The sequence below is a fragment of the Mytilus californianus genome, unplaced genomic scaffold (assembly GCF_021869535.1).
Source record: "Mytilus californianus isolate M0D057914Y unplaced genomic scaffold, xbMytCali1.0.p SCAF_8, whole genome shotgun sequence".
NCBI lineage: Eukaryota > Metazoa > Mollusca > Bivalvia > Mytilida > Mytilidae > Mytilus > Mytilus californianus.
This window is the reverse complement of record NW_026262734.1, coordinates 6,187,490-6,214,321: the sequence shown is the minus strand read 5'-3', so window position 1 is coordinate 6,214,321 and position 26,832 is coordinate 6,187,490. Positions and strand designations below refer to the sequence as shown.

Here is a 26,832-nt window from a genome sequence, read left to right as displayed (position 1 = left end):
CTCGCCTTCTTTACTAATCATTGATATTATGTTGATAGTCCTAAATATAAAGCTTATTACAACTGTCACATAAACTTAACATTAACCAAGTAAAACTAAACATTGACCAATGAACCATGAGAATGAGGTCAAGGTCAGATGAACCATGCTGGGCAGGCATGTACAGCTAACAATTCTTCCATACAACAAATATAGTTGACCTATTGCTTATAGTTTAAGAAAAACAGACCAAAACACAAAAACTTAACACTGAGCAATGAACCTTGAAAATGAGGTCAAGGTCAAATAAAACCTGCGTGACTGACAAATAGATCATAAAATATTTCCATGCACCAAATATAGTTGAACTATTGCATATAGTATTAGAAAAAAAGACCAAAACTAAAAAAACTTAACTTTGACCACTGAACCATGAAAATGAGGTCAAAGTCAGATGACACCTGCCCGCTAGACATGTACACCTTACAATCATTCCATACACCAAATATAGTAGACCTATGGCATACAGTATAAGAAAAACAGACCAAAACACAAAAACTTAACTATAACCACTGAACCATGAAAATGAGGTCAAGGTCAGATGACACCTGCCAGTTGGACATGTACACCTTACAGTCCTTCCATACACCGAATATACTAGACCTATTGCTTATAGTATCTGAGATATGGACTTGACCACCAAAACTTAACCTTGTTCACTGATCCATGAAATGAGGTCGAGGTCAAGTGAAAACTGTCTGACGAGCATGAGAACCTTGCAAGGTACGCACATACCAAATATAGTTGAACTATTGCATATAGTATAAGAAAAAAAGACCAAAACTCAAAAACTTAACTTTGACCACTGAACCATGAAAATGAGGTCAAGGTCAGATGACACCTGCCGGCTAGACATGTACACCTTACAATCATTCCATACACCAAATATAGTAGACCTATGGCATACAGTATAAGAAAAACAGACCAAAACACAAAAACTTAACTATAACCACTGAACCATGAAAATGAGGTCAAGGTCAGATGACACCTGCCAGTTGGACATGTACACCTTACAGTCCTTCCATACACCGAATATACTACACCTATTGCTTATAGTATCTGAGATATGGACTTGACCACCAAAACTTAACCTTGTTCACTGATCCATGAAATGAGGTCGAGGTCAAGTGAAAACTGTCTGACGAGCATGAGAACCTTGCAAGGTACGCACATACCAAATATAGTTGAACTATTGCATATAGTATTAGAAAAAAAGACCAAAACTCAAAAACTTAACTTTGACCACTGAACCATGAAAATGAGGTCAAGGTCAGATGACACCTGCCCGCTAGACATGTACACCTTACAATCATTCCATACACCTAATATAGTAGACCTATGGCATACAGTATAAGAAAAACAGACTAAAACACAAAAACTTAACTATAACCACTGAACCATGAAAATGAGGTCAAGGTCAGATGACACCTGCCAGTTGGACATGTACACCTTACAGTCCTTCCATACACCGAATATACTAGACCTATTGCTTATAGTATCTGAGATATGGACTTGACCACCAAAACTTAACCTTGTTCACTGATCCATGTATTGGGGTCGAGGTCAAGTGAAAACTGTCTGACGGGCATGAGGACCTTGCAAGGTACGCACATACCAAATATAGTTATCCTATTACTTATAATAAGAGAGAATCTAACATTACAAAAAATCTTAACTTTTTTTTCAAGTAGTCACTGAACCATGAAAATGAGGTCAAGGACATTGGACATGTGACTGACGGAAACTTCGTAACATGAGGCATCCATATACAAAGTATGAAGCATCCAGACCTTCCACCTTCTAAAATATAAAGCTTTTAAGAAGTTAGCTAACGCCGCCGCCGCCGTAGCCGCCGCCGGATCACTATCCCTATGTCGAGCTTTCTGCGACAAAAGTCGCAGGCTCGACAAAAAGTAATATATGTCTGAAATACTGTTACCCTTTAACCAACGTAGATGTAATTTAGTATTATGAATGTTGTGTGTATTTTGAAAGTGCCAATCTACCTAAGAATCGGGCAGTGATGAAAACATGACAAACAAAAATATAACATTCATTTCCTTTTCCTGTTCTGGTAATTCAATTGATTTTTTTTTAAAATTGCCCAATTCTTACAAAGACTGGCATTAAACCCTATTTAAATGATTGCCACTACTTACAAGTGATTTTCTGTTGTCCAGGAATGGGCTGTCCTTTTCTAAGTAATTGCATGGGTGGTAACTGTCCCTTCTGAAGATGACTGATTGTGGCTTTGGTAGCTGTAAAATATAAGTATATATCTATTTAAAAATGAATGTCTGTTTCAACAATGTAATTCAAATGTGTAAGTTACAAATTAACATAGAAAATATTAATCTAATCTAGAAAATCACACATATTCAGAAATGATTGTGAAGGTTTTATAAATGCGACAGTATCATGTTCACAATAATACAAACTTGCATTCATTATTTCAAAAGGGATTTGATGTTATAAAATTTTTGCAATCGCATTAATTTGATTTCTCTTTTTCTACCAGTTCAAGGTTTCCCCAATATTTCCAAATTTGCATAATCTTACAAGCATTAGGTTGATAATTTTCTGGTTGCATATAAGATCAATTACATTTTGACACACAAAAGGTTTGTTCATTTTGTATTCTTTTTTCCCCACTTTCTTTGGACAGTTTTTGCTGAATATACTTCATATTTTGTTCTCAACTCTCCTTGAAATAAATGGAGGAATGTGTCTATGGGCCACAGATGCCCCGCTTGTAATATGCATGCGTCAACATCCACATACAGATGCAGTATCACGTAGTTAAGACAGTTTTGTGATTATAAGCATTGTGTATAAGTTTCATAACATTTGGTTGAGGCAAACTAATGTTATGAGAACGGTAACGACAGATTTAGCAATTTTTCCATTTATAAAGGGGCATAACTCAAGAACGTAAAAGTGATGCCACCCAATTTCAAACTTGATCTGTGTTTTTTGGTAATAAGCATTGTGTATAAGTTTCATAACATTTGGTTGAGGTAAACTAAAGTTAAGAGAATGGAAACCAATTTTGGGGACGGACAAGGGTAACACTTAATGCATAAAAATTGATATGTAATTCAAACAAGTTTGTGTAAACATTTAACCAATTTTTCTCCTACTTTAACCATTTTTTTTGGTGACTGCCTTATCTTTTTTTATGCATTTCTTATTTTACATAGAGCTTTCAAACCATAAAAATAATTAACAAATTTTACCTATATTTGTCTTTTGAGCAGGAACAGTAACATTTATACTGACAGCTGTACTGGTGGGCAACTGTAATGGTACTGGTGTGGATACTGTCTTCACTAAATGGGCAGCAGTCCCTGCCACTGAAACAGGCTGACCAACCTGTTGTACCTGACCCTGGGCTATTATCTGTGTAGCTGGCAACTAAAAAAGACAATAAATTCTATGAACATAGATGAACTTGAAGGATGAATGATAATGTTACATTGTAAATTCTTTTCTCTAATTCTTCGTCAATTTATCCCTTTCTGCACCCATTGTATAAAAAAAATTTAATCAACGTGTGGTTCGTTTGATCTCAGTTCTTCATTTGTTAAAATCCGATTATGACGTCAAATTTTCTTGCTTTCCTCTGAATTTCCTATTGTGACGGCATGAAAAAAGACGACCATGCCTGATGACGTCACATAGAAAGAACACATCTTTTTGCAGATCATTCAAAAAGAAGGAATAAGTTTGCCTGCATATTGTTTGAAAATCATTAGAGAAACAGATTCCACCACCAAATCTCGTGTAATACGATATTTATCCACTCTCGACAGTTAAATTTTAAATATTTAAAATGCTCGGCGAGCCTCGCATTTTAAATTTGAAAATTTAACTGTCTCGAGTGGATAAATATCATATTACACTCGATGCAGTGGTAGAATCTATATATCTAGATCTGGTTTTTTTTATCAGGTGATAATAAATTGAATGCATACATCTTTGACAAATATTGTCTGTCAAAGCTTTAAACACTGAAGATTTCTTTTGTCATATTGCTGTATGTTAATATCTAGCTCAGATAAAAATCCTAATGGCTTCGTAATTTGGTGGGAAAATCACTATGTATGAATGAAAGAAAATAAACAGCATACATAATTGAGACATTAATCCAACAAAATATCCAAGGTCAATATAGTCTCTAATAGTGTTTTCCACATGTAAATCTCTAAATTGCTCGGTGTCTATACAAGTTGTAAACAAATTATACAGACATTATAAAACTTTTACGATCAACAAATATGATCAATAACCTACTTTTATTAATGCAGTTTTTGAGAAGTAAATAATGAATTTGCGATTTCCTACATATAGTTGAGACCTACTTGTAATTGTCCCCTTGTTTGCGACTGTCTACATAGATGTAGTTGAGACCTACTTGTAATTGTCCCTGTGTTTGCGACTTCCTACATAGATATAGTTGAGACCTACTTTTAATTGTCCCTGTGTTTGTGACTTCCTACATGGATGTGGTTGAGACCTACTTGTAATTGTCCCTGTGTTTTCTTGAGACCTACTTGTAATTGTCCCTGTGTTTTCTTGAGACCTACTTGTAATTGTCCCTGTGTTTTCTTGAGACCTACTTGTAAGTGTCCCTGTGTTTTCTTGAGACCTACTTGTAACTGTCCCTGTGTTTTCTTGAGACCTACTTGTAACTGTCCCCGTGTTTTCTTGAGACCTACTTGTAACTGTCCCTGTGTTTTCTTGAGACCTACTGATAACTGTCCCTGTGTTTTTTTAGACCTACTTGTAACTGTCCCTGTGTTTTCTTGAGACCTACTTGTAATTGTCCCTGTGATTTCTGGATTAGCTGCTGTTGTTGTTTCAGACGATTCAATTCTTCCTGTGTCAGTTGTCTCTTCATCCGTGGAACCTATCAAGCATAATATGAGAATATGTAAAAAACCAGTAAAACTCCGATGATGATGAATTGGTGTTCCCCTTTCACTGGCATATATAACATGCTTATAAGGACGAGAACACGTTAATGTTATATAATTATGGGTTCTACTTTTTATCAGACCAACAAAATAAGCCAGATTTTATAAGGTTTCTTTTGGTATTCAATAAGGTAACAGTCTGCAGAAAGATATGTACCCTTACCAAGACACAATCATCTACTTTGTAGCAGACAAGTGGTTATATCCTCAGGATCTAGGAATAATTTTGACCACTACATATGAGAGTTATTTCCCTTTCTGGTATAAAACCACTAATTCACAGCCCCATTGCTTTCTATGTTAAATTATGCAATTTTAAGCATTAATGGCTACTTTGTATTAAGTTCAAACAAAGTGGCAGTTATTTCATGTCAAAACTATACCTTATCCTGACTTGTGCTGAAAAATTCAACATACCTTTAAATGCATATTAGAGCGTACTGGTTCCCGGAAGTTTGATTGTACAAAAACAGGTACTTCTGATCTGAACAACAGGGCAAATGTGCCCTCCCATTAAAATTTTACATAATTCTTTATTATTCAAAAGAAACTTTTAAACAAGGATTCTACAGTGATCCCAAGTCTCTAAGCTTTCATTTGATACCAAAACTACCCAAATATTACACCTATTGACAAAGATACAGCTATGCGTAGGAACTATTTTGTTTTAAATATGTACTACTTTCTTGTATGTTCTTTCCGACCGGGCCTGAATTAGTGGTTCTATACCTTCTGTATTTAAAATCAGTGAAATGTAATTGTAACTGGTAAACCATAAGTGATAGACCTAGGGTATCTTGATTTGAGGTCCTTGGTCCACCAAAAAGAAAATGGTGTCAAGGTCATTTTCTAAATTTTGTCCTTTACTTGTGTGTGCATACTATCTTATACTATAAAAGCTAGATGTAAAAGAACTGACGCTAAATGTTTGGGTTGAGACAAACAAATGGTATATTCAGTCCGAAATGATCAGATGATATCTTATTGGAGTTATTGCCTCTAAAATGTTAAAATTTAAGGTAAATCTAATATTACTTCATTCTGGTACATGATAAAGCCATAGTGTCTTTTGCAAAGGCTTGGGTGACACATGACCTTAATTGAAAGAAAAGTATATGGAAACCATATATCTTAGAATTAGTGAAAATAAAGCTATCTTATGAAACCGGAAATGACATTTTCTTAACCAGATGTAGCAAATTATCTCCCATTTTTCAGGCAAAAGTACATACAAGAGTGCACACGCTGAAATGTCTCGCCTTCTTTACCAATCATTGATATTATGTTGATAGTCCTAAATATAAAGCTTTATTACAACTGTCACATAAACTTAACATTAACCAAGTAAACTAAGTATTGACCAATGAACCATGAAAATGAGGTCAAAGTCAGATGAACCATGCTAGGCAGGCATGTACAGCTAACAATTCTTCCATACAACAAATATAGTTGACCTATTGCTTATAGTTTAAGAAAAACAGACCAAAACACAAAAACTGAGCAATGAACCTTGAAAATGAGGTCAAGGTAAAAAAAAAACCTGTGTGACTGACAAATAGATCATAAAATATTTCCATACACCAAATATAGTTGGAACTATTGCATATAGTATTAGAAAAAAAGACTAAAACTCAAAAACTTAACTTTGACCACTGAACCATGAAAATGAGGTCAAGGTCAGATGACACCTGCCAGCTAGACATGTACACCTTACAATCATTCCATACACCAAATATAGTAGACCTATTGCATACAGTATAAGAAAAACAGACCAAAACATAAAAACTTAACTATAACCACTGAACCATGAAAATGAGGTCAAGGTCAGATGACACCTGCCAGTTGGACATGTACACCTTACAGTCCTTCCATACACCGAATATACTAGACCTATTGCGTATAGTATCTGAGATATGGACTTGACCACCAAAACTTAACCTTGTTCACTGATCCATGAAATGAGGTCGAGGTCAAGTGAAAACTGTCTGACGGGCATGAGGACCTTGCAAGGTATGCACATACCAAATATAGTTATCCTATTACTTATAATAAGAGAGAATTTAACATTACAAAAATATTAACTTTTTTTTCAAGTAGTCACTGAACCATGAAAATGAGGTCAAGGATATTGGACATGTGACTGACGGAAAGTTCGTAACATGAGGCATCCATATACAAAGTATGAAGCATCCAGATCTTCCACATTCTAAAATATAAAGCTTTTAAGAAGTTAGCTAACGCCGCCGCCGGATCACTATCCCTATGTCGAGCTTTCTGGGACAAAAGTCGCAGGCTCGACAAAAACCATATATGTTTGGAATCAGTGCAAAGAAAGCTATCATATGAGACCGGAAATGACATTTTCTTAACCGGAAGTAGCAAAACATCTCCAACATTTAATAGAAACCATATATTTTTTGAATCAGTATGAAGAAATCTTTGATTGGACGCCAATAGTAACTTTGAGAAAACCAGAAGAAGCTTCTTATCAATTATTTAGAAATGTAATGTGGAAAGACCATCAATTGTTCTCTGAACAATTGGTTTTTAATTTATCCTTATTTTTCTCTCGACCAGAATGACTGCTAAAAGAACAGATCTTGAATAATCATTTAATAAATGAAGGAATTAGTTCTTATTTTATTACAATTTACTTTGATCACTTGACTGTGGTTTTCTACAGCAGTTTGTTAAAATTTCTGACCTGTTTGAACAGTTTGGTTTGATAAAAAAAAATATTAGGTTAAAATTTTGAATGAACTGAAGTAGGTGGAGAGCAACACTAACAGTCAAGTCACAGAAATTGTTTGTCATAAAATAAAAGCCTTCAGAAATTCTGGTCATACCTGAGCAACACTTGTGACAAGCTGTTGAGCTATAACTGTTTTCTGAGGAATTCCTGGCCTTGCACTCTGTTGAATTTGGCGTAATTGCTGTTGCTGAAATGCAAGAAAATACTTTCATGAGATAATTTAATTTCGTGAGAAATAAAAATCATTCACTGCTGCATTTCCTTGTTGTAATTTCTGCCTGGTTAAATGAAGTGTTGGCCTTTTATGGATTCGGGATGTTGTCATTTTTTAGTAACCCTTATAGTCACCTCTGCACATTTTTAATAGCTCTCTCTGATGTTCAGTTTTTGTTGCATCAGTACAGTTTTTTGTTATTTGTACATTAAATAATATCTCTGATGATATATTTTGTTGTTTGGTGATCTCTCATATGATGTTACTTCAGTGTAAATTTGTGACTTCATATTTAGTTTTGTGTCCTCTAGTGTTACTTTTTGTTTCTCTTGTACCCCTGCAACATATCTGTGCCCTATAGTTATGTTAATATATTATAAATAACAAATCTTAAGGTGTCTGCACCCTGAGATAAATGATGTCAGTGATAAAATTGAAGTAATGCTAACAGTCTTAATTTGTGCAGACATGCTGGATTGATCCAAACATATGTATATCGATGTGGATTCTATATGGGGAGTCCAGTTTCATCATTTCTTATGTTAGTATCTTATGACTGAAGATATTAAGTTTTGGTATTTCAGTAATTTTGTTTCCTCAGATATTTGTTCTTCTGAACAGTTTCTGATGCCATAGATTTTGCTATTTTCGCATCATACTATGATGTCTGGTGTTTCTTACATTTTGAGATATTATAGATAAGATGTTTCTGATGCAACATATTTTTTATTTCTTTATCTTCTTATCACAAAGTATGTTAAATTTTGTTAATCTATACATTTCAATAATGCCAAAAGATAGAATTTTTAGCTTTTGTTTCATTTTAATAGTCCTTGATGTTAGTTAATGTAAATTTACACATGTATCTAACAGATTTTGTGACTTGTAAGGAAATGATATGACTTACTGTAATATTAAGTTTCTGCATCCTGAGTTGTTGTTGTTGTTGTATAGCCTGGTGACCAATCAGATGTCTCTGTTGTATTAGTTGTTGTTGTGGTGTCAGTGTTTTACCAGCTGCTACTGTCAGTTGTTGTTGTACTACAGTGTCTACAAAGTATATTATCAAATTAATAATTATAAATTACTGGGTTACCTTATATTTTTAAGTTAGGGCGGTACCAAAAATATGAGAGGCACTCAAATAAATTGAATGTTTATTTTATGGGTAGTCTAAGTCTTAAGAAAGTGCCTCCTATCCCACTGAATAATTTAATTCTGGAACAGTTCTTATATAAAAATAAGGAGATGTAGTATGGTTGCCAATGTGACAACAATACTAAAAGGACCAAAGGAGAAAAATGTGAACAACTACAGGCTACAGTACAGACTTCAAAACTGAACAAAGCACTTACCATATACTATTTCAAAGCTATAAAAGGACCCATTTAACAAAATGTGAAACAACACAAAATGTGAAAATAAAGTGTTGAACTAAACAAATAAACATTTAACTTAAACCTTCATTTGACAGAATATCCTTCAGCTTTATAATATCAAATGCAATAAAATGCTTCGCTGGGGCGCAGCTTGATACGACCGCAGAGGTCGAACCCTGAACAGTTGGGGCAAGTATGGACACAACATTCAAGCTTGATACAGCTCTGAATTTGGATTGTTATTAAATATTTGACACAGCATAGGTTTCTGATACAGAAAGAATGTGGTCTAAGAACTTGATTTTTTTTAATTTACCTATTATTGTCCAATGTCCAAAATCAAAATACATGGTTAGATTCAGCATATATTCAATTTTTGTTAAAATCAAACAAAGTTTAATTTTGGACCCCAACTTGGACAAACTTGAAAACTGGGCCCATAATCAAAAATCTAAACACATGTTTAGATTCAGCATATCAAAGAACCCCAAGAATTCAATTTTTGCTTAAATCAAACTAAGTTTAATTTTGGACCCTTTGGACCTTAATGTAGACCAATTTAAAAAACGGGACTTAAAATTAAAAATCTAAATACACGGTTAGATTTAGAATATCAAAGAACCCAAATAATTCAATTTTTGATGAACATGATGAAATCAAACAAAGTTTAATTCTGGACCCTTTGGACCTCAATGAAGACCAATTTAAAAAACGGGACCCAAATTAAACATCTAAAAACACGGTTAGATTTGGCATATCAAAGAACCCCAATAATTCAATTTTTGATGAAATCAAACAAAGTTTAATTTTGGACCCTTTTGACCTCAATATGAACCAATTTGATAGTGGGGCCTACAAATAAAAAATCTAAATACATGGTTAGATTCAGCATATCAAAGAACCTCATATATTCAATTTTTGTTGAAATCAAACAAAGTTTAATTTGGACCCCAATTTGGACCAACTTGAAAACTGGGCCCATAATCAAAAATCTAAATACATGTTTAGATTCAGCACATCAAAGAACCCCATATATTCAATTTTTGTAGAAATCAAACAAAGTTTAAATACTGGACCCTATCTTGGACCAACTTGAAAACTGGGCCCATAATCAAAAATCTAAACACATGTTTAGATTCAGCATATCAAAGAACCCCAAGAATTCAATTTTTGTTAAAATCAAACTAAGTTTAGTTTTGGACCATTTGGACCTTAATGTAGACCAATTTAAAAAACAGGACCCAAAATTAAAAATCTAAATACACGGTTAGATTTGGAATATCAAAGAGCCCCAATAATTCAATTTTAGATGAAATCAAACAAAGTTTAATTTTGGACCCTTTTGACCTCAATATGAACCAATTTGATAACGGGGTCCACAAATAAAAAATCTAAATACATGGTTAGATTCAGCATTTCAAAGAACCCCATATATTCATTTTTGTGGAAATCAAACAAAGTTTAATTTTGGACCCCAATTTGGACCAACTTGAAAACTGGGCCAAAAATCAATAAAATGCTTCGCTGGGGCACAGCTTGATACGACCGCAGAGGTCGAACCCTGAACAGTTGGGGCAAGTATGGACACACATTCAAGCTTGATACAGCTCTGAATTTGGATTGTTATTAAATATTTGACACAGCATAGGTTTCTGACACAGAAAGAATGTGGTCTAAGAACTTGAATTTTTTAATTTACCTATTATGGTCCAATGTCCAAAATCAAAATACATGGTTAGATTCAGCATATCAAAGAACCCCATATATTCAATTTTTGTTAAAATCAAACAAAGATTAATTTTGGACCCCAACTTGTACAAACTTGAAAACTGGGCCCATAATCAAAAATCTAAACACATGTTTAGATTCAGCATATCAAAGAACCCCAAGAATTCAATTTTTGCTAAAATCAAACTAAGTTTAATTTTGGACCCTTTGGACCTTAATGTAGACCAATTTAAAAAACGGGACTTAAAATTAAAAATCTTAATACACGGTTAGATTTGGAATATCAAAGAACCCCAATAATTCAATTTTTGATGAAATCAAACAAAGTTTAATTTTGGACCCTTTTGACCTCAATATAAACCAATTTGATAGCGGGGCCCACAAATAAAAAATCTAAATTCATGGTTAGATTCAGCATATCAAAGAACCCCATATATTCAATTTTTGTTGAAATCAAAAAAAGTTTAATTTTGGACCCCAACTTGGACCAACTTGAAAACTGGGCCCATAATCAAAAATCTAAACACATGTTTAGATTCAGCATATCAAAGAACCCCAAGAATTCAATTTTTGTTAAAATCAAACTAAGTTTAATTTTGGACCCTTTGGACCTCAATGAAGACCAATTTAAAAAACGGGACCCAAATTAAACATCTAAAAACACGGTTAGATTTGGCATATCAAAGAACCCCAATAATTCAATTTTTGATGAAATCAAACAAAGTTTAATTTTGGACTCTTTTGATCTCAATATGAACCAATTTGATAGCAGGGCCTACAAATAAAAAATCTAAATACATGGTTAGATTCAGCATATCAAAGAACCTCATATATTCAATTTTTGTTGAAATCAAACAAAGTTTAATTTTGGACCCCAATTTGGACCAACTTGAAAACTGGGCCCATAATCAAAAATCTAAATACATGTTTAGATTCAGCATATCAAAGAACCCCATATATTCAATTTTTGTTGAAATCAATCAAAGTTTAAATACTGGACCCTATCTTGGACCAACTTGAAAACTGGGCCCATAATCAAAAATCTAAACACATGTTTAGATTCAGCATATCAAAGAACCCCAAGAATTCAATTTTTGTTAAAATCAAACTAAGTTTAATTTTGGACCCTTTGGACCTTAATGTAGACCAATTTAAAAAACAGGACCCAAAATTAAAAATCTAAATACACAGTTAGATTTGGAATATCAAAGAGCCCCAATAATTCAATTTTAGATGAAATCAAACAAAGTTTATTTTTGGACCCTTTTGACGTCAATATGAACCAATTTGATAATGGGGTCCACAAATAAAAAATCTAAATACATGGTTAGATTCAGCATATCAAAGAACCCCATATATTCAATTTTTGTTGAAATCAAACAAAGTTTAATTTTGGACCCCAATTTGGACCAACTTGAAAACTGGGCCAGAAATCAAAAATCTAAATACATGTTTAGATTCAGCATATCAAAGAACCTCATATATTCAATTTTTGCTAAAATCAAACAAAGTTTAATTTTGGACCCTTTGGACCTTAATGTAGACAGTAACTGACTATTTTGAAAACTGGACCCAAAATTAAAAATCTATATACACTGTTAGATTCGGCATAACAAATAAATAAATGTGATCAAAGATTTTACAAATCTAATGCGCCATACTGTGCAATTAAAGATGACTTCTTGAAATTTTTCAATATTTGAAATTTGAAAAAAAAAAATATTTGAAGAATAATTCTTTTTAATTTCTGAAATCTGAAATGAGAAAAAATTGACCTCCCACAATTTCTTTTTATCCCCCCCCCCCCCCTTTTTTCCCCAAAAAAATTCTTTCCCTCAAGATAGGGTCATAATCTCAATTCAAATTTCCAATGGAGTTGGCAACCATAATTACCCATTTATTTTTACCATAGTGCTAACTTAATCTATTTTATAATAGAATTAAAAATATAGTGTCAAATCTTTCATATGGATTTTTTTGTAAAAAAAAATGATGCAACATTTGCAGATATTTTTACTGGTCTTCCTTTATAAATATGCATTTCTTTAAACATAATTTAAAAGCAGTGTAAGGGAAGTAACCAAAACGTTGTATTTGGATTACCTCCCTTACACTGTTTTAAATTATCTTTATTGTTCATTAACCATTACTTTATACATAATTTAAAAGCAGTGTAAAGGAGATAATTTCAATGATGTATTTGATTTATCTCCCTTACACTGCTGTTTTGTACTAAAGTATTTGTCCATTAACCAGGACAACCTTGTTTTTCCCCCTTTTTTGCCCCTAATTCCTAAACGGTTTGAGCCATAACCCCCCAAAGCAAATCCTAACCATCCCTTTGTGGTATGGAAACTTGTAGTATAATTTCAGAGAGATCCATACACCGTTCCACAGTTATTGTCTGGAAACTAGAAAATGCTTATTTTTGGCCCCTTTTTGGCCCCTAATTCCTTAACTGTTGGTACCATAACCCCCAAAATCAATCCCAACCTTCCTTTTGTGGTATTTAACCTTATGGTAAAATTTCAAAAAGATCCATTCACTTAAACTAAAGTTAGAGTGCGAAAACCAATGTGTCTTCGGACGACGACGACGACGACGACGCCAACGTCATACCAATATACGACCACAAAATTTTTTTGCGGTCGTATAAAAATCTAAATACATGTTTAGATTCAGCATATCAAAGAACCTCATATATTCAATTTTTGCTAAAATCAAACAAAGTTTAATTTTGGACCCTTTGGACCTTAATGTAGACCATTTTGAAAACTGGACCCAAAATTAAAAATCTAAATACACTGTTAGATTCGGCATAACAAATAAATAAATGTGATCAAAGATTTTACAAATCTTATGCGCCATACTGTGCAATTAAAGATTACTTCTTGAAATTTTTCAATATTTGAAATTTGAAAAAAAAATAATATTTGAAGAATAATTCTTTTTAATTTCTGAAATCTGAAATGAGAAAAAATTGACCCCCCACAATTTCTTTTTATCCCCCCCCCCCTTTTTTCCCCCAAAAAATTCTTTCCCTCAAGATATGGTCATAATCTCAATTCAAATTTCCAATGGAGTTGGCAACCATAATTACCCATTTAAATTTACCATAGTGCTAACTAAATCTATTTTATAATAGAATTAAGAATATAGTGTCAAATCTTTCATATGGATTTTTTTGTAAAAAAAAATGATGCAACATTTGCAGATATTTTTACTGGTCTTCCTTTATAAATATGCATTTCTTTAAACATAATTTAAAAGCAGTGTAAGGGAAGTAACCAAAACGTTGTATTTGGATTACCTCCCTTACACTGTTTTAAATTATCTTTATTGTTCATTAACCATTACTTTATACATAATTTAAAAGCAGTGTAAGGGAGATAATTTGAATGATGTATTTGATTTATCTCCCTTACACTGCTTTAAATTATGTTTTGTACTCAAGTATTTGTCCATTAACCAGGACAACCTTGTTTTTCCCCCTTTTTTGCCCCTAATTCCTAAACGGTTTGAGCCATAACCCCCCAAAGAAAATCCTAACCATCCCTTTGTGGTATGGAAACTTGTAGTATAATTTCAGAGAGATCCATACACTAACACACAAGTTATGTCTGGAAGTTACAAAAATGCTTATTTTTGGCCCCTTTTTGGCCCCTAATTCCTTAACTGTTGGTACCATAACCCCCAAAATCAATCCCAACCTTCCTTTTGTGGTATTTAACCTTATGGTAAAATTTCAAAAAGATCCATTCACTTAAACTAAAGTTAGAGTGCGAAAACCAATGTGTCTTCGGACGACGACGACGATGACGTGACGCCAACGTCATACCAATATACGACCACAAAATTTTTTTGCTATCGTATAATTAGAAATCAAACAAAATTACACATCAATAAAAAACAGATTTCCATCTACTGCGGATTTTTATCGTGGATTGAGGAAAAAATGTACTTTCATGGATATGTAATTTCATGGTTTGGCAAAAGTCTGCATACAAGGCTGTAAAAAATTTGTCCTTCCGCTGAACATTCAAATTCATTGTTCACGAAATTTGGTATCCCATGATTAATAATGAATCCACAGTAGTATGTAAAATATAAGTAATTTGTATGTCTTACTTCCAGCAATAGTTGTGATACCAGGTATTCGTTGTTGGGCTGCTGCAGCCACTGCTAACTGAGCTGGTGTCAATGTGGTTACTGTAGAGACTTGTGTTCTAGCTGTAGTTATTTGAGCTATCTGCCCTGTGGCGCCCTGACTTACAGAGGTTATTTCCTGTATGGTTTGAGGAGCTGCTGGCCGCTGAGCTCTTATGGCTGATGTTAACATATTTGATACGGCCTAAAATATGTCAATTATCTTATCATTCATACTATTTTAAATCAATGTGGCAATATTTTGAGTTAATAAATTTACTTGTGGGGATTTTTAGAAACTGCTTTAAAACAGTTATACAACTACATGCCCTTCTTTTTTTAAACATTTCTTAATTTTGTACTATAAAAAGACAACATCATCCTGGATTACAGCAAGGAAATGCTTTATTCTGGTCTACACGTTTAGCCACTAATCCAGGATGTTGTCTTTTTATAGTTTTATTTTCCCGAGGTTTTAAGACAACCGCAGCATACATCGGTATCCATCCTGATTACTCTACCATCTTGTACCGTTAGGTGTTGGTTCACTCGTGTATATATTTCTTAATTTAATTTATTATGTGGTTTGGAAAAAAAATTTGATCTAAGAATTCATATATTTGTGGAACTATCAGTACTTTCAACCAGATCAACTCAAATTTTGCATGTTCTTTAAATCTTTGTGTTTTGTCTCCATGAAAATATAATCTAACAATGTTTCTACCTTGGCAAAGTAATTATTTTACCATTTGCCTTCTTAAAAATATTTTGAACAATGGAAATTCTGGAGTTATTCTTACCACTGTAGCAGGCTGTCCTGCATTGGCCTGACTCATCCTTCTATTGATAGCAGCAAAGTTAGAAGCTACTCCTGGGGGTGTATTAACTACAATATTACTGGCAGCCCGGGGTAAGGCTGTCACTGCCTGTCCTACTGCTGTCTTGGCTAATGTGGCCGTCTGCTGTAAACACAAAACTCAACTTACAAAGGAAAGAAACTATATATTTCACAGATATATCATTGGTTTATCTTTATGACTACACTCTTTCAATGAACAATAAAAGGGGGATACATATAAAATTAATACAAGTTTATTTGATTATACAAAAAGATAATGAAGTTTAGTTTAGTAAGCCATTATTTATGGTTTGGTTGAAGCAGGTGCAGAAAAATGTGACTTTAAATGACAACTTGACTTAACATGATATGATAATTCTATTACAAGATCTCAATTCATTTACAAATTTCACATATCCTGGATTTATAACATGAATCTCGTAACATTTTTTTCTCATTGACTTGCACTTTTTATTCAGTGATCATGCTTTACTTTTCTTTCATGTTAACACATTTAACCAATTATAACAGATTATCTGTTTGAAATCACTACAGATTGAACATCACTAGAAGCAAGCTTGATGACTTACGAGACCAGCTGTTGTGACAGTAGTGTAGATCTGTTGTTGACCTGCGACTGTGCCAGCTATACTTTGTGCCACCACCACAGCAGTGGTTCCAGCTTGCTGGGAAGGTGCTGTAGGGGTAGACTGGGTAGTTTGTGCTTGAGATTTCTGAAGCTGTTGTTCGGCAGAAGCAGCCTATTAGGAAAGGAGTAATAAGGATTCTGTTAAACTTAAATAAATCATATTTTCCTTTCGTAGACAATAAAATTCTAAAAGCAAGCGAAGCTATTTTGTTGTCAACTTGATAACCATATGCAATTGTACTTTTTAAAGAACTGCAGTAATTTTGTTCCTTATATATAGTTGTGTTCCTGTATTAGCATGTATCTCATTTATATTTATGTTTGTTACTTAACATATTTAACAAGAATGTCTCCATAGTACATGGATGCCCCAACCGCACTATCATTTTCTATGTTCAGTGGACCGTGAAATTGAGGTCAAAACTCTAATTTGGCATTAAAATTAGAAAGATCATATCATAGGGAACATGTGTACTAAATTTCAAGTTGATAGGACTTCAACTTCATCAATAACTACCTTGACCAAAAACTTTAACCTGAAGCAGGACAGACGAACGGACGAACAAACAGACACACAGACCGAAAAACATAATGACCCTAGGTGGGGCATAAAAACAAGAATGTATCCATAGTACACGGATGCCCCACTTGCACTATCATTTTCTATGTTCAGTGGACTGTGAAATCGGGGTCAAAAAACTAATTTGGCGTTAAAATTAGAAAAATCATATCATAGGGAACATGTGTACTACGTTTCAAGTTGATTTGACTTCAACTTCATCAATAACTACCTTGATCAAAAACTTTAACCTGAAGCGGGACAGACAGACTTAAGAACGAACAGACACACAGACCGAAAAACATAATGCCCCTAGGTGGGGCATAAAAATAAGAATGTGTCCATAGTACACAGATGCCCCACTAGCACTATCATTTTCTATGTTCAGTGGACCGTGAAATTGGGGTAAAAAAAACTAATTTGGCAATCAAATTAGAAAGATCATATCATAGGGAACATGTGTACTAAGTTTCAAGTTGATTGGACTTCCAACTTCAGCAAAAACTACCTTGACCAAAAACTTTAACCTGAAGCGGGACAGACGGACGAATGGATGCACAGACCAGAAAACAAACTTTTTTAATATTCAAATAAAGACAAAATAATGCACAATTACAGATGAATAAACTAATAATTGAGATTTCAAAGTGCCTTCTCTGGTTCCCATATATGTTATTTTTGAACAGTCCTAATGAAATCTATGATATAGAGGAAACACATTGATTTCATTTCATTGAACACATCATCAAATTGATAATTGGACATCTAAATATAAGAAATGCCCTGAAAACCAAGAAATAAATTTCTCATTTCAGTTATATCTCAATAAACTGGAAATATCATTTCTATTTTATTGGTATTACTCTTCAATAGTTTCACATATTATTACCTTTGAAGGTGATGAAAAGAGATTCTAATGCAATTTAAATTGCAATTTGGATTTGACGATCGCAAATATCTACGCAAAGCCAGTGAAACTATGTGCGACCTTCGAATCCTTAACTGACAGTGGCAGCTCTACTTATCCCTTAAATGTACAGTAAAAATGAATACAAATACTGGTAAAAACTTTACATTAAATGATAAAATCTTACAGCGGCAGCTTGATTCTGTTTCTTTTCCCTCTGGATTCTCTGAGCTCTGATCTCAGCTACCTGCATTGGTGTGAGTGGTTGCTCATAGTTGATTTCATTCTCAGACAGTACAGATGCATGTTTTGGATTCTTCAATGTAGGATTAACCAGAGTCTGTTTGAGTGGAGGTGGACGTTTAGTCGCTATACCTTTGACCCCGTCAAACCTCAGACTGTATAACATACTTATGGCATTCTGGTTATCTTGAACAAATAACTGACTTGTTCTCATTGGTCGGTTGTTCTTTGTCTGAAAAATAATTAAAAGAGTAAACTTATTTTTTGCAAATGGTATATGTTTATTTAGACAAGAACTGTTTCAAAGGTACTACCACAATGATTGCAGTTGAAGACTTATTAGATTTTCGACACACTGTTTTTTAAAAGCTTTCAACTTCGCCTCAGTTGACAAAGTTTTCTCGGGGTAACAATCTGCCTTATCAACCTCTCAGCTATGTATTATTTATATAATATCACGTTTAATGCTTATTTTAATACCTCAAGATAACATACAAACCCGAACGGATCACTTTCAAGAAAATTAGTTAACGTCTGTTTAAGTTTTGATGTAAACATCAATCATCACTTTTAACTGCTTAAATTGCACACAAGATTTTAAACAAGAAAGAATACAGAGTAAAATATATAAAACATATTCATCAAGGACTGCATTACAAAATGTAACACAATAAAATTGAGAATGGAAATGGGGAATGTGTCAAAGAGACAACAACTCGACCAAAGAGCAATGGGTCTTCAGCACAGCGAGAAAATCCCGCACCCAGAGGCGGGATTCAGCTGGCATCTAAACAAAATGTGTACTAGTTCAGTGAAAATACATTTCAGTGCTGTAAAATGACTCTTATTTGAAAGTGAATAGTACATATTGTTCTATAAATCAATTAAATCGCTTCCCTTTTCATCTTAGAGTACATAAGTAATTCTATTTGAACACTTGTTAAAATGTTAACTTGTAAACATGTATACATACTGAATTATTTCTAACCTTATAAATTCCTTTTGTTTTCTTGCTCTGTTTTTTAGGGTTGATATCATACAGTATTCTTCCTTCCTCTCTCGGTATGATAACATTTTCATATCTGTTTTTACACTGCTTGGCTGAACGATACACTCGACTACAACTATTAACAATATCTGCCACTAGGTCCCAGTTTGGTAAGTGAGCAGGGGAAACAACCATTAGATTCAAGGGCACATCAAATATCGTCTGCACAGCCTACAAAATACATATTTCAATAAGTATTTGACATTCTAACATGACGTTCTTCAAACGCTTTGAGTACACACCCGTGGTAAAATATGAATATATTGTTTGGGCTGTTCCAATCGTACTCCCGCGTCATATGTTTTTTTATGAATGAGCTACCCGACGTCATAGAACGATGAAGTAAGAATATAAGCATTTTACAGGAAAATACACGCTTTTGAAACCGAAAATCATCACAAGAAGGAAACGTAAACAAACGATGCAAAAATGTGTTATATAAGCCATTTTTGTATACATATAAGACATATAAGTACAATTATCATTTAGATTCATCCAAACCTATCTAAATATGTTATTGTAAATAGTTTAAGCATGTCATTTATTCAGTTTGCTCCGGTCTTTTACGTTAATTTAATAGTGCGTTTATTTATGGGAACGGCAAATAATGCCTTCATCTAGAGCGCTTCGATCCAAAACAATTGCCGTATTTGTCCTATTAGAATCGAAATAATTCATGGGGGCTTGAATATATCGTGCTTTTACCACGGGTTGTCCCTTTATGCCGATATTTTACCCCTCGCTATCGCTCAGGGTAAAATATTTGTCATAAAGGGCCAACCCTTGGTAAAATCACGATATATTCAAGCCCCCATGAATTATTTCTTAAGTAGATTATGTTCCGTTACCATTTAAATGTACAGAGAAGGCGGTTTTCCTGTAAATCTTTTTACTGGACTTATTTTTCTCAAATTAGCTTATTCCTGTGATGCTCAATTCTTTCAAAAGTTTTGATGCATTCACAATAGTTTTTTTTAACATGATATATATAGAAAGTCTTAAAAAAAGAATCATCTCCATCAATAAGTTTCATATAAGATAAAACTATTTATATTTCCAGTCATAATATTTTTTTTTAAATATTCAAAAACTATTGCTATAGATTTAATGAAATGATTTACGTATATACACCTTCAATATTACGATTTTTTGGCATCATTTAACAAAATGAGAAAAAATCTGAATAACACTCATGCATACAAGTATAGTCTTTACATCAAAATGTATTGTTTGGCAGTTAGTTATTTTACCTGTAGCAATGCCCAGTCCTCGTGTATCAGCCACTCTGGATGATCAGGTGTAGGATCTGGGGGTTTGTTAATCATCTGTGGAACTGGACGGAATGGTTTCAGTAAGCCTTGTTTTAGTTTGGCCTCCCTACGTAACTTGAGAAGAGCAGATGTAGGTCTATCAAACAATGACCGTGGAACTCTTGGTTGTTCTTCTTTTCTTTGTTTCTGTTTTCTCGCTACAAGAAATAAACTTTACATTAGTAGCTATTTGATGTCATTAAACAACTCTCGTGCGGGTGCACTCAACTCCAATCTTAATTGACTAGGATTGTCAGTTTTCCTATTGAAGTAGGTGGTTTTCTTCGGGCACTCCAGCTTCCTCCACCAATAAAAACTGGCCGCCACAAAATATCTCAAAAGCGGTGCTTAAAAGTGGCGTTAAAACACAAACAAAATCAAATCAAATCATTAAACAACTCAATATAGATATAAATTTCAGTCTTCATGTTGCAGTGTATTTGTTTTTGTTTGCCAGTTTATCATATTTTATATTTAAATAAAGTATATAAGAATGTTGCATTTTTCCATCATAAGGTACAGAACCTCTCTGCTTTGCTTGGCAATTATTAGCACGGGAAGAAATCTTGTTATTCACTAGCAAGTTTACATTTGTATCTTTTGGTGATCTAAAAGTTTTCTGAAAATCTTTGTCGTTATTAAAAGAACCTGTTGATTATATTTTGATAATGAATGTGCCAAAATTCAATTAAAATGTCAAGTTTTTATGTCTTCCTCCGATTTTGCTATTGGGATGTCAAGAAAAAAATAATTTCTGAAGAGATCTTAATTTATTAATTTTTTTTTTTATGTTGACTGTATTTGAAATTTGCTAGGAAAAAACTAATTGAATGGTGGAATTTGTCTTGGGATGACACTCAAAATGTTCCAGTGGCCTGTAATTTTGCCTGTTCACTGCTAATAATGAAGATTCTTATAGAGTCTAAGTATACAATAGAATAACATCAGATTACCATTTTAAACATTTTGAAATTCACTTCAACTTTTCCTAGCATGTAATACTTTAATACTGTAATTTCAAATAGCTTTTGACATATTTACATTTGAAGGAATATCCGTAACATTATTTGCAATAAGAACACGGACCACAACTCTGCACAAAATCATCAGACCGGAACAAAATTCGGAGTTGATCTGTAATTAATTTGTCATGATAAAACAATACACCAAATATCAAATCAATATCTTCAAGCATGAAGGAAAAAAGTGTGGAAAACTAATTTGCCGGACTGACGGATGGACAGACAGATGGACAGAGGGCAAACCTAAAGTCCCCTTAGACTTCGTCGGTAGGGGACTAACAATTAATTTCTTGTCACAGGATTGTTTATGAAGCTTTATAAATTTGCGGAAATAATGTTGATAAAGGTTCCATTTTTTGTCATTATACACGACTTACTTCATCATTATACATGACTTACTTCATCATTATACACAACTTACTACATCATTATACACGACTTACTTGTGATGGATTCAATCTTGGGTTTCTTGTGTTCTTTCTTGATGTAGATGGGTGGTAACTGTGTCTCTGGCATGGTACTGTGCTCATACAGGAAGCACATTGATTGGTCAATATAGATGTCATTATCATCATGTGGTGGGGTGGGAGGGGTCCACATCTGTTGAATCAAAACAAAGTTTAGTGCTTATCCAATAGTAATAATTCTTATTCTTGTATTAATCATGGTTATTACAGTAATTTTATCGTAAACAGAAATCAGTGTTTGTCAATTGCATCATTCTAGACACTAGAAAAAAACAAAAAGTAATACCCTCATCCTTCCGTTGAAGCCTATCTTGTATTTTTCTCATAAAGGCTATAAACATATTGAAGTATTTTTGAAAGCTGTACTGTTCAGCCTATGATGAAACAAGTTTGTACATGGTGTAGAAAAGTCAAGATTGAATGTCGTCTGCTGAACATCACTAATTCAGTAAGAAATGACAATAAATTTATCAAAGTTGTACAAAAATTACAAACATGTAAAATATTGTTTGTTCATAGTTAACATGTGTTTGGTTATTTATAGTAAGGTTGGTTCCATTGGGGTATTGAGTTTAATGCACGAGTGCACTTCGGCAGTTTAGAGTCATTCGAGCCATTGCAGTCAAAGTGTACAGTATTAAACATTTTACCAAATAAATAATAATATAATTTATATTATTAATTTTCAGATTTCTTGACCACCAGTATGTGGCAACCTGTACCAGCTTCTAACTTTTAGTTAATTTAGACGCACTTTCCATATTATACAAATATGAATAATAAAATGTGCACTTGTCTCTGCAAGTGCCTTCTCCTATGTGAGAGTTATTTGATAGGTATTGTATTTTCGTTTGAGTTTACAATATTTTATACTTACTGTCATTTTTTCCTGATCAACATCAGATTTAAAGACCTGTAAAATATACAATTCTAAATATAGACATGGCAAATTGCTAAATCATTGGTTCCATCCATATACCCTGTAATATTGTAATAACCAAATCATATGAAAAAAGTGAGGACAATATCGAAAAATCTTCCTGCTTATTTTTATAATAATTAAACCTAGATATGCAGTGCAGTACTTCTGCAATATGCTGAAGAAGATTTGTTCTTTTAACACTGATTGGCTAACAATTTTTTCCTTTATCAACTTCATGTAAATTGATCTGACAAATTCTGTATTATTTCATTCTAGATCCTTTTCAAGTTTCATTGTAATGGATGATCAAGGCAAAAATCAATGATACTCCTTTTCAGTTTTCTTGAAGCTCAAAGAAAATGTGAATGACACTGAGACAGGCTCCTATTTTATTCACCCATTTTCATTACATTTGCTATGATAGACAGAAGCACCAAGGATATATATGCTGAGTTTCTGTCTATAGGGATTTGTAGTAAAAACCACTGTTATTTGTCAAGTACGGTTTGTGGTTCTGGTTAAGAAGACTATCAAGTCTGCAGATAATTCATTTGAAATGATAGAAGAACAAAAATGTGCCTAAATTTCAGTCTATCAATTGCTTTTGTAACCTTGATCTTTAACCAAGTAACTACAACATGAACAGGGGTCCTTTATCCCCAAGGCTTATTATCCACCAAATAATAATAAAAGATTTTTTTTTATTGCGTACAAGTTCTGGTGAAACCAAACTTGATTTTAGTCTATTTAGAGAAACTGTGATCTTCCAATTTGGTCTTGCACTACAGTAGATTCATTATTATTCGTGGGATACCAATTTTAGTGGATTTTGTGGGTATAGGCGAAGCATGAATATAAATGTTCAAGAAAGTACAAATTTTCTATAGGCTTGTATGCAGACCAAGAAAATTGGTACACATCAAAATAAATTAATCCACAGTATTCAAGTTAGCTTTTTGCCTACGATTTAGATTTTATGAAAAACAAAATGTGGCTCCAATATTATTAGGATAGAATTGCTAGTATGCCATTTACCTTTGACCAAATGACCTCAAATTCAAGTCTTTTGTCACCCAAAAGTGATTTCTTCACCATACCTTGGGACAAGAGTCTGTCAGATTGACAGCAAACCACGATTTTTCTGCATGAAAATGATATTTGCAAATCTGGACCCCCAAAAAGGACCAAAGGCCAAAATCAATCTTGACCTATTTATCATAATTGACATAATATTGGAATTTAAGAGAGTATGCAGGTACACACACATTTGTTCAGCAGGGTTGGGTAGTCAGAAATCATGAAGTCAATAATGAAAGAAATATGTTTATGAGATTATAACCTTATCTAATATGAAACCATACAATCCTGTGGTCACTTCAATAACCCTCTTTCAAATGGTTGTTGTCTTGTTTCCTTAAAATATCACAAGATTTTCATCTAAGCCTTTTCAAGTTATTGCATGGACAACGCTCAAGTATCACTTTATGCTACTTAAAGGTCTGTAACTAATCAACAATAAAGGCTAAAATCGTGAAATTCAAACTTGACCTTCTTTTAGTCACAGGAATCAACATATTTAAATTTTAAAAATTTCGTCCATGCATTTTCAAGTTATTGCATGGACAAAGTTATAGGTATCACTTTTTGCTACTTAAAAGGTCTACAACCCCAAAAAATCTTGTTTATGGTTACAAAGATATCCTCTTGAAAGAAGGAAGGGTTGTAAGAGTCCTACAAAGCAACTTAATGATCCTAGTGGGACAGTAATTTTTTTCGAAAATTTCAGTCTACTTATAGGCAATGATGTAACATTTGACATTTGACCAACTGACCAAAATTCAATAGGGTTTTATTCCGTCTCTAAGGAACTTTTTCTCTCCATGGATAATTATCAAACCAATTTTGATGCACGTATGGGATTAAAATATTTTGTCTGTAATTCAAAATGTTGATGCCTCAACAGCATTCATTATATAAAGCCCATTTTGACTTCCTTGTAACTTGCTTAAAATCATATTATTCCTGAATATATTTTGTAAAAACATTTCCAATAGAACCCCATCAAAATCGATCAGTAGTTGTACAGCGAGAAGGTAAAACATTCAAGAATGGACAATGATGATTAAGTAGATTTTTTTTGTGTATTTTCTTCAGGCTCTAAAAGTAAAACAAGTTACATCTGCTAGCCATATTGTTTGGCAGAACAGCATCGTAGTTACATTTCGTTATCTAATAACGTAAGCCAAATCATAATAAATTGTTAACACAGAAATATGTCTCGCCTTTTTGCAATTTTGATAAAACAATTCAATTAGCAATACTTTAACATGTAAGTTATGCAAATATTCAAGTCAATGAATCATGACTGAAGGTACATGGCTAAACAATCTCCATGGAAATGAGATGTGCCAATGCTAATACAACTGCATACCAAATATCATTGACTTATCAGAAGTCGTTCCCTTTAAACAAACCTAAACACAAACATTAACTTTTAAACTATGTAAATGTTTCAAAGTCAATGAACCATGATGAGGGGGTGGGGCTATATAATCTCCATAGAAAAGAGACTTGCAAATGCCAATAAACTTGCATACCAAATATCATTGACTTAACCATTAGCGGTTCATCTTAAACTGATCTAATCACAAACTAATACATGTAAACTAAGCAAAAGTTTCAAAGTCATTAGACCACGACTGTGGGGGCAGGGCCAAATAATCTACATGGAATTGAAATGTGCCAATGCTAATACAACTGCATACCAAATATCATTGACCTGCCACTAGTGGTTTACCATAAACTAGACCTAATCACAAACTAATACATTGTTGACGCCGCCAAAAACAGCATACCTATGTCTCACTTTTTGACTCTGTAAAGGCGAGACAAAAACCGCAATTGTACTACATCTCCTTATTTCTATAATGGATGCAATGTGAATACAAACATCTAATATTACACCAAGGAAACACATAAGAGTAAAGAGATGGGAGTCCTGTCATCGAGACAGTAACCCAACGACACAAACAATGAAGACAAATAGGCTTTGATTACAGACGACTTTTTTTTTAGTTTTTTGTGGAAGTTCCATTTACATCTGAGCAGTTGACAGTTATATAGAGGTGCACATTACTTTGTTAAGACCTTCCTTTTGTAATGTTCATATAAATGTGCACTTGGTTCTGCAAAGGCTACTCCTATACAAGTGACAATTGTTAAATATTTCTCCTTTTCCAGCCATGGTACCTTTAACAAAAATGCACCCGAGTTAAAACTACTAAATCATTGCGGAAAATACCATTTTCCATTTGTTTAAAACCATTTTTATACATCTAATAAATATCCTCATCCCTTCTAAAGAAGTCAAACTGGGGTAAAAGTCCAATGCACCAGGAATATACTGGTATAGAAAAAGAAATTAAGTGCACTACAAATCGAACCAACGGAACATACAGAGTACTTCCATTTAATGAACTATCACTGAATGTTAAGCAAACAACAATCAATCAATTTGTTATCCATAATAACCTGTTTAGCCTGAAGACAAATCAATTCTTTAAAGAAAGGATACTTTATGGCAAAGTTTTCACCTAGCTACAAGTATTTGAAGCCTGAATCAAACAATTATTT

At 33.4% G+C, this 26,832-nt stretch overlaps 1 protein-coding gene across 3 annotated transcripts in view; it reads right to left on the bottom strand.

The window, feature by feature from the left end:
• LOC127711755 (helicase domino-like) overlaps positions 1 to 26,832 on the bottom strand; it is a 110,499-nt gene that overhangs the window by 1,455 nt on the left and 82,212 nt on the right. For 2 of the 3 annotated variants that reach the window (XM_052217866.1, XM_052217868.1), the window contains 13 exons: positions 23,155 to 23,190; positions 22,254 to 22,410; positions 20,729 to 20,946; positions 19,419 to 19,649; positions 18,375 to 18,662; positions 16,663 to 16,833; positions 16,035 to 16,196; positions 15,217 to 15,439; positions 8,889 to 9,031; positions 7,862 to 7,954; positions 4,856 to 4,948; positions 3,276 to 3,453; positions 2,199 to 2,297 (listed from right to left, as the gene is read on the bottom strand). In XM_052217866.1, the coding sequence (XP_052073826.1) occupies positions 2,199 to 2,297; positions 3,276 to 3,453; positions 4,856 to 4,948; positions 7,862 to 7,954; positions 8,889 to 9,031; positions 15,217 to 15,439; positions 16,035 to 16,196; positions 16,663 to 16,833; positions 18,375 to 18,662; positions 19,419 to 19,649; positions 20,729 to 20,946; positions 22,254 to 22,410; positions 23,155 to 23,190 (2,092 nt within the window). The remainder of the gene's footprint in view (positions 1 to 2,198; positions 2,298 to 3,275; positions 3,454 to 4,855; positions 4,949 to 7,861; positions 7,955 to 8,888; positions 9,032 to 15,216; positions 15,440 to 16,034; positions 16,197 to 16,662; positions 16,834 to 18,374; positions 18,663 to 19,418; positions 19,650 to 20,728; positions 20,947 to 22,253; positions 22,411 to 23,154; positions 23,191 to 26,832) is intronic. The other variant, XM_052217867.1, reaches the window with a different exon arrangement.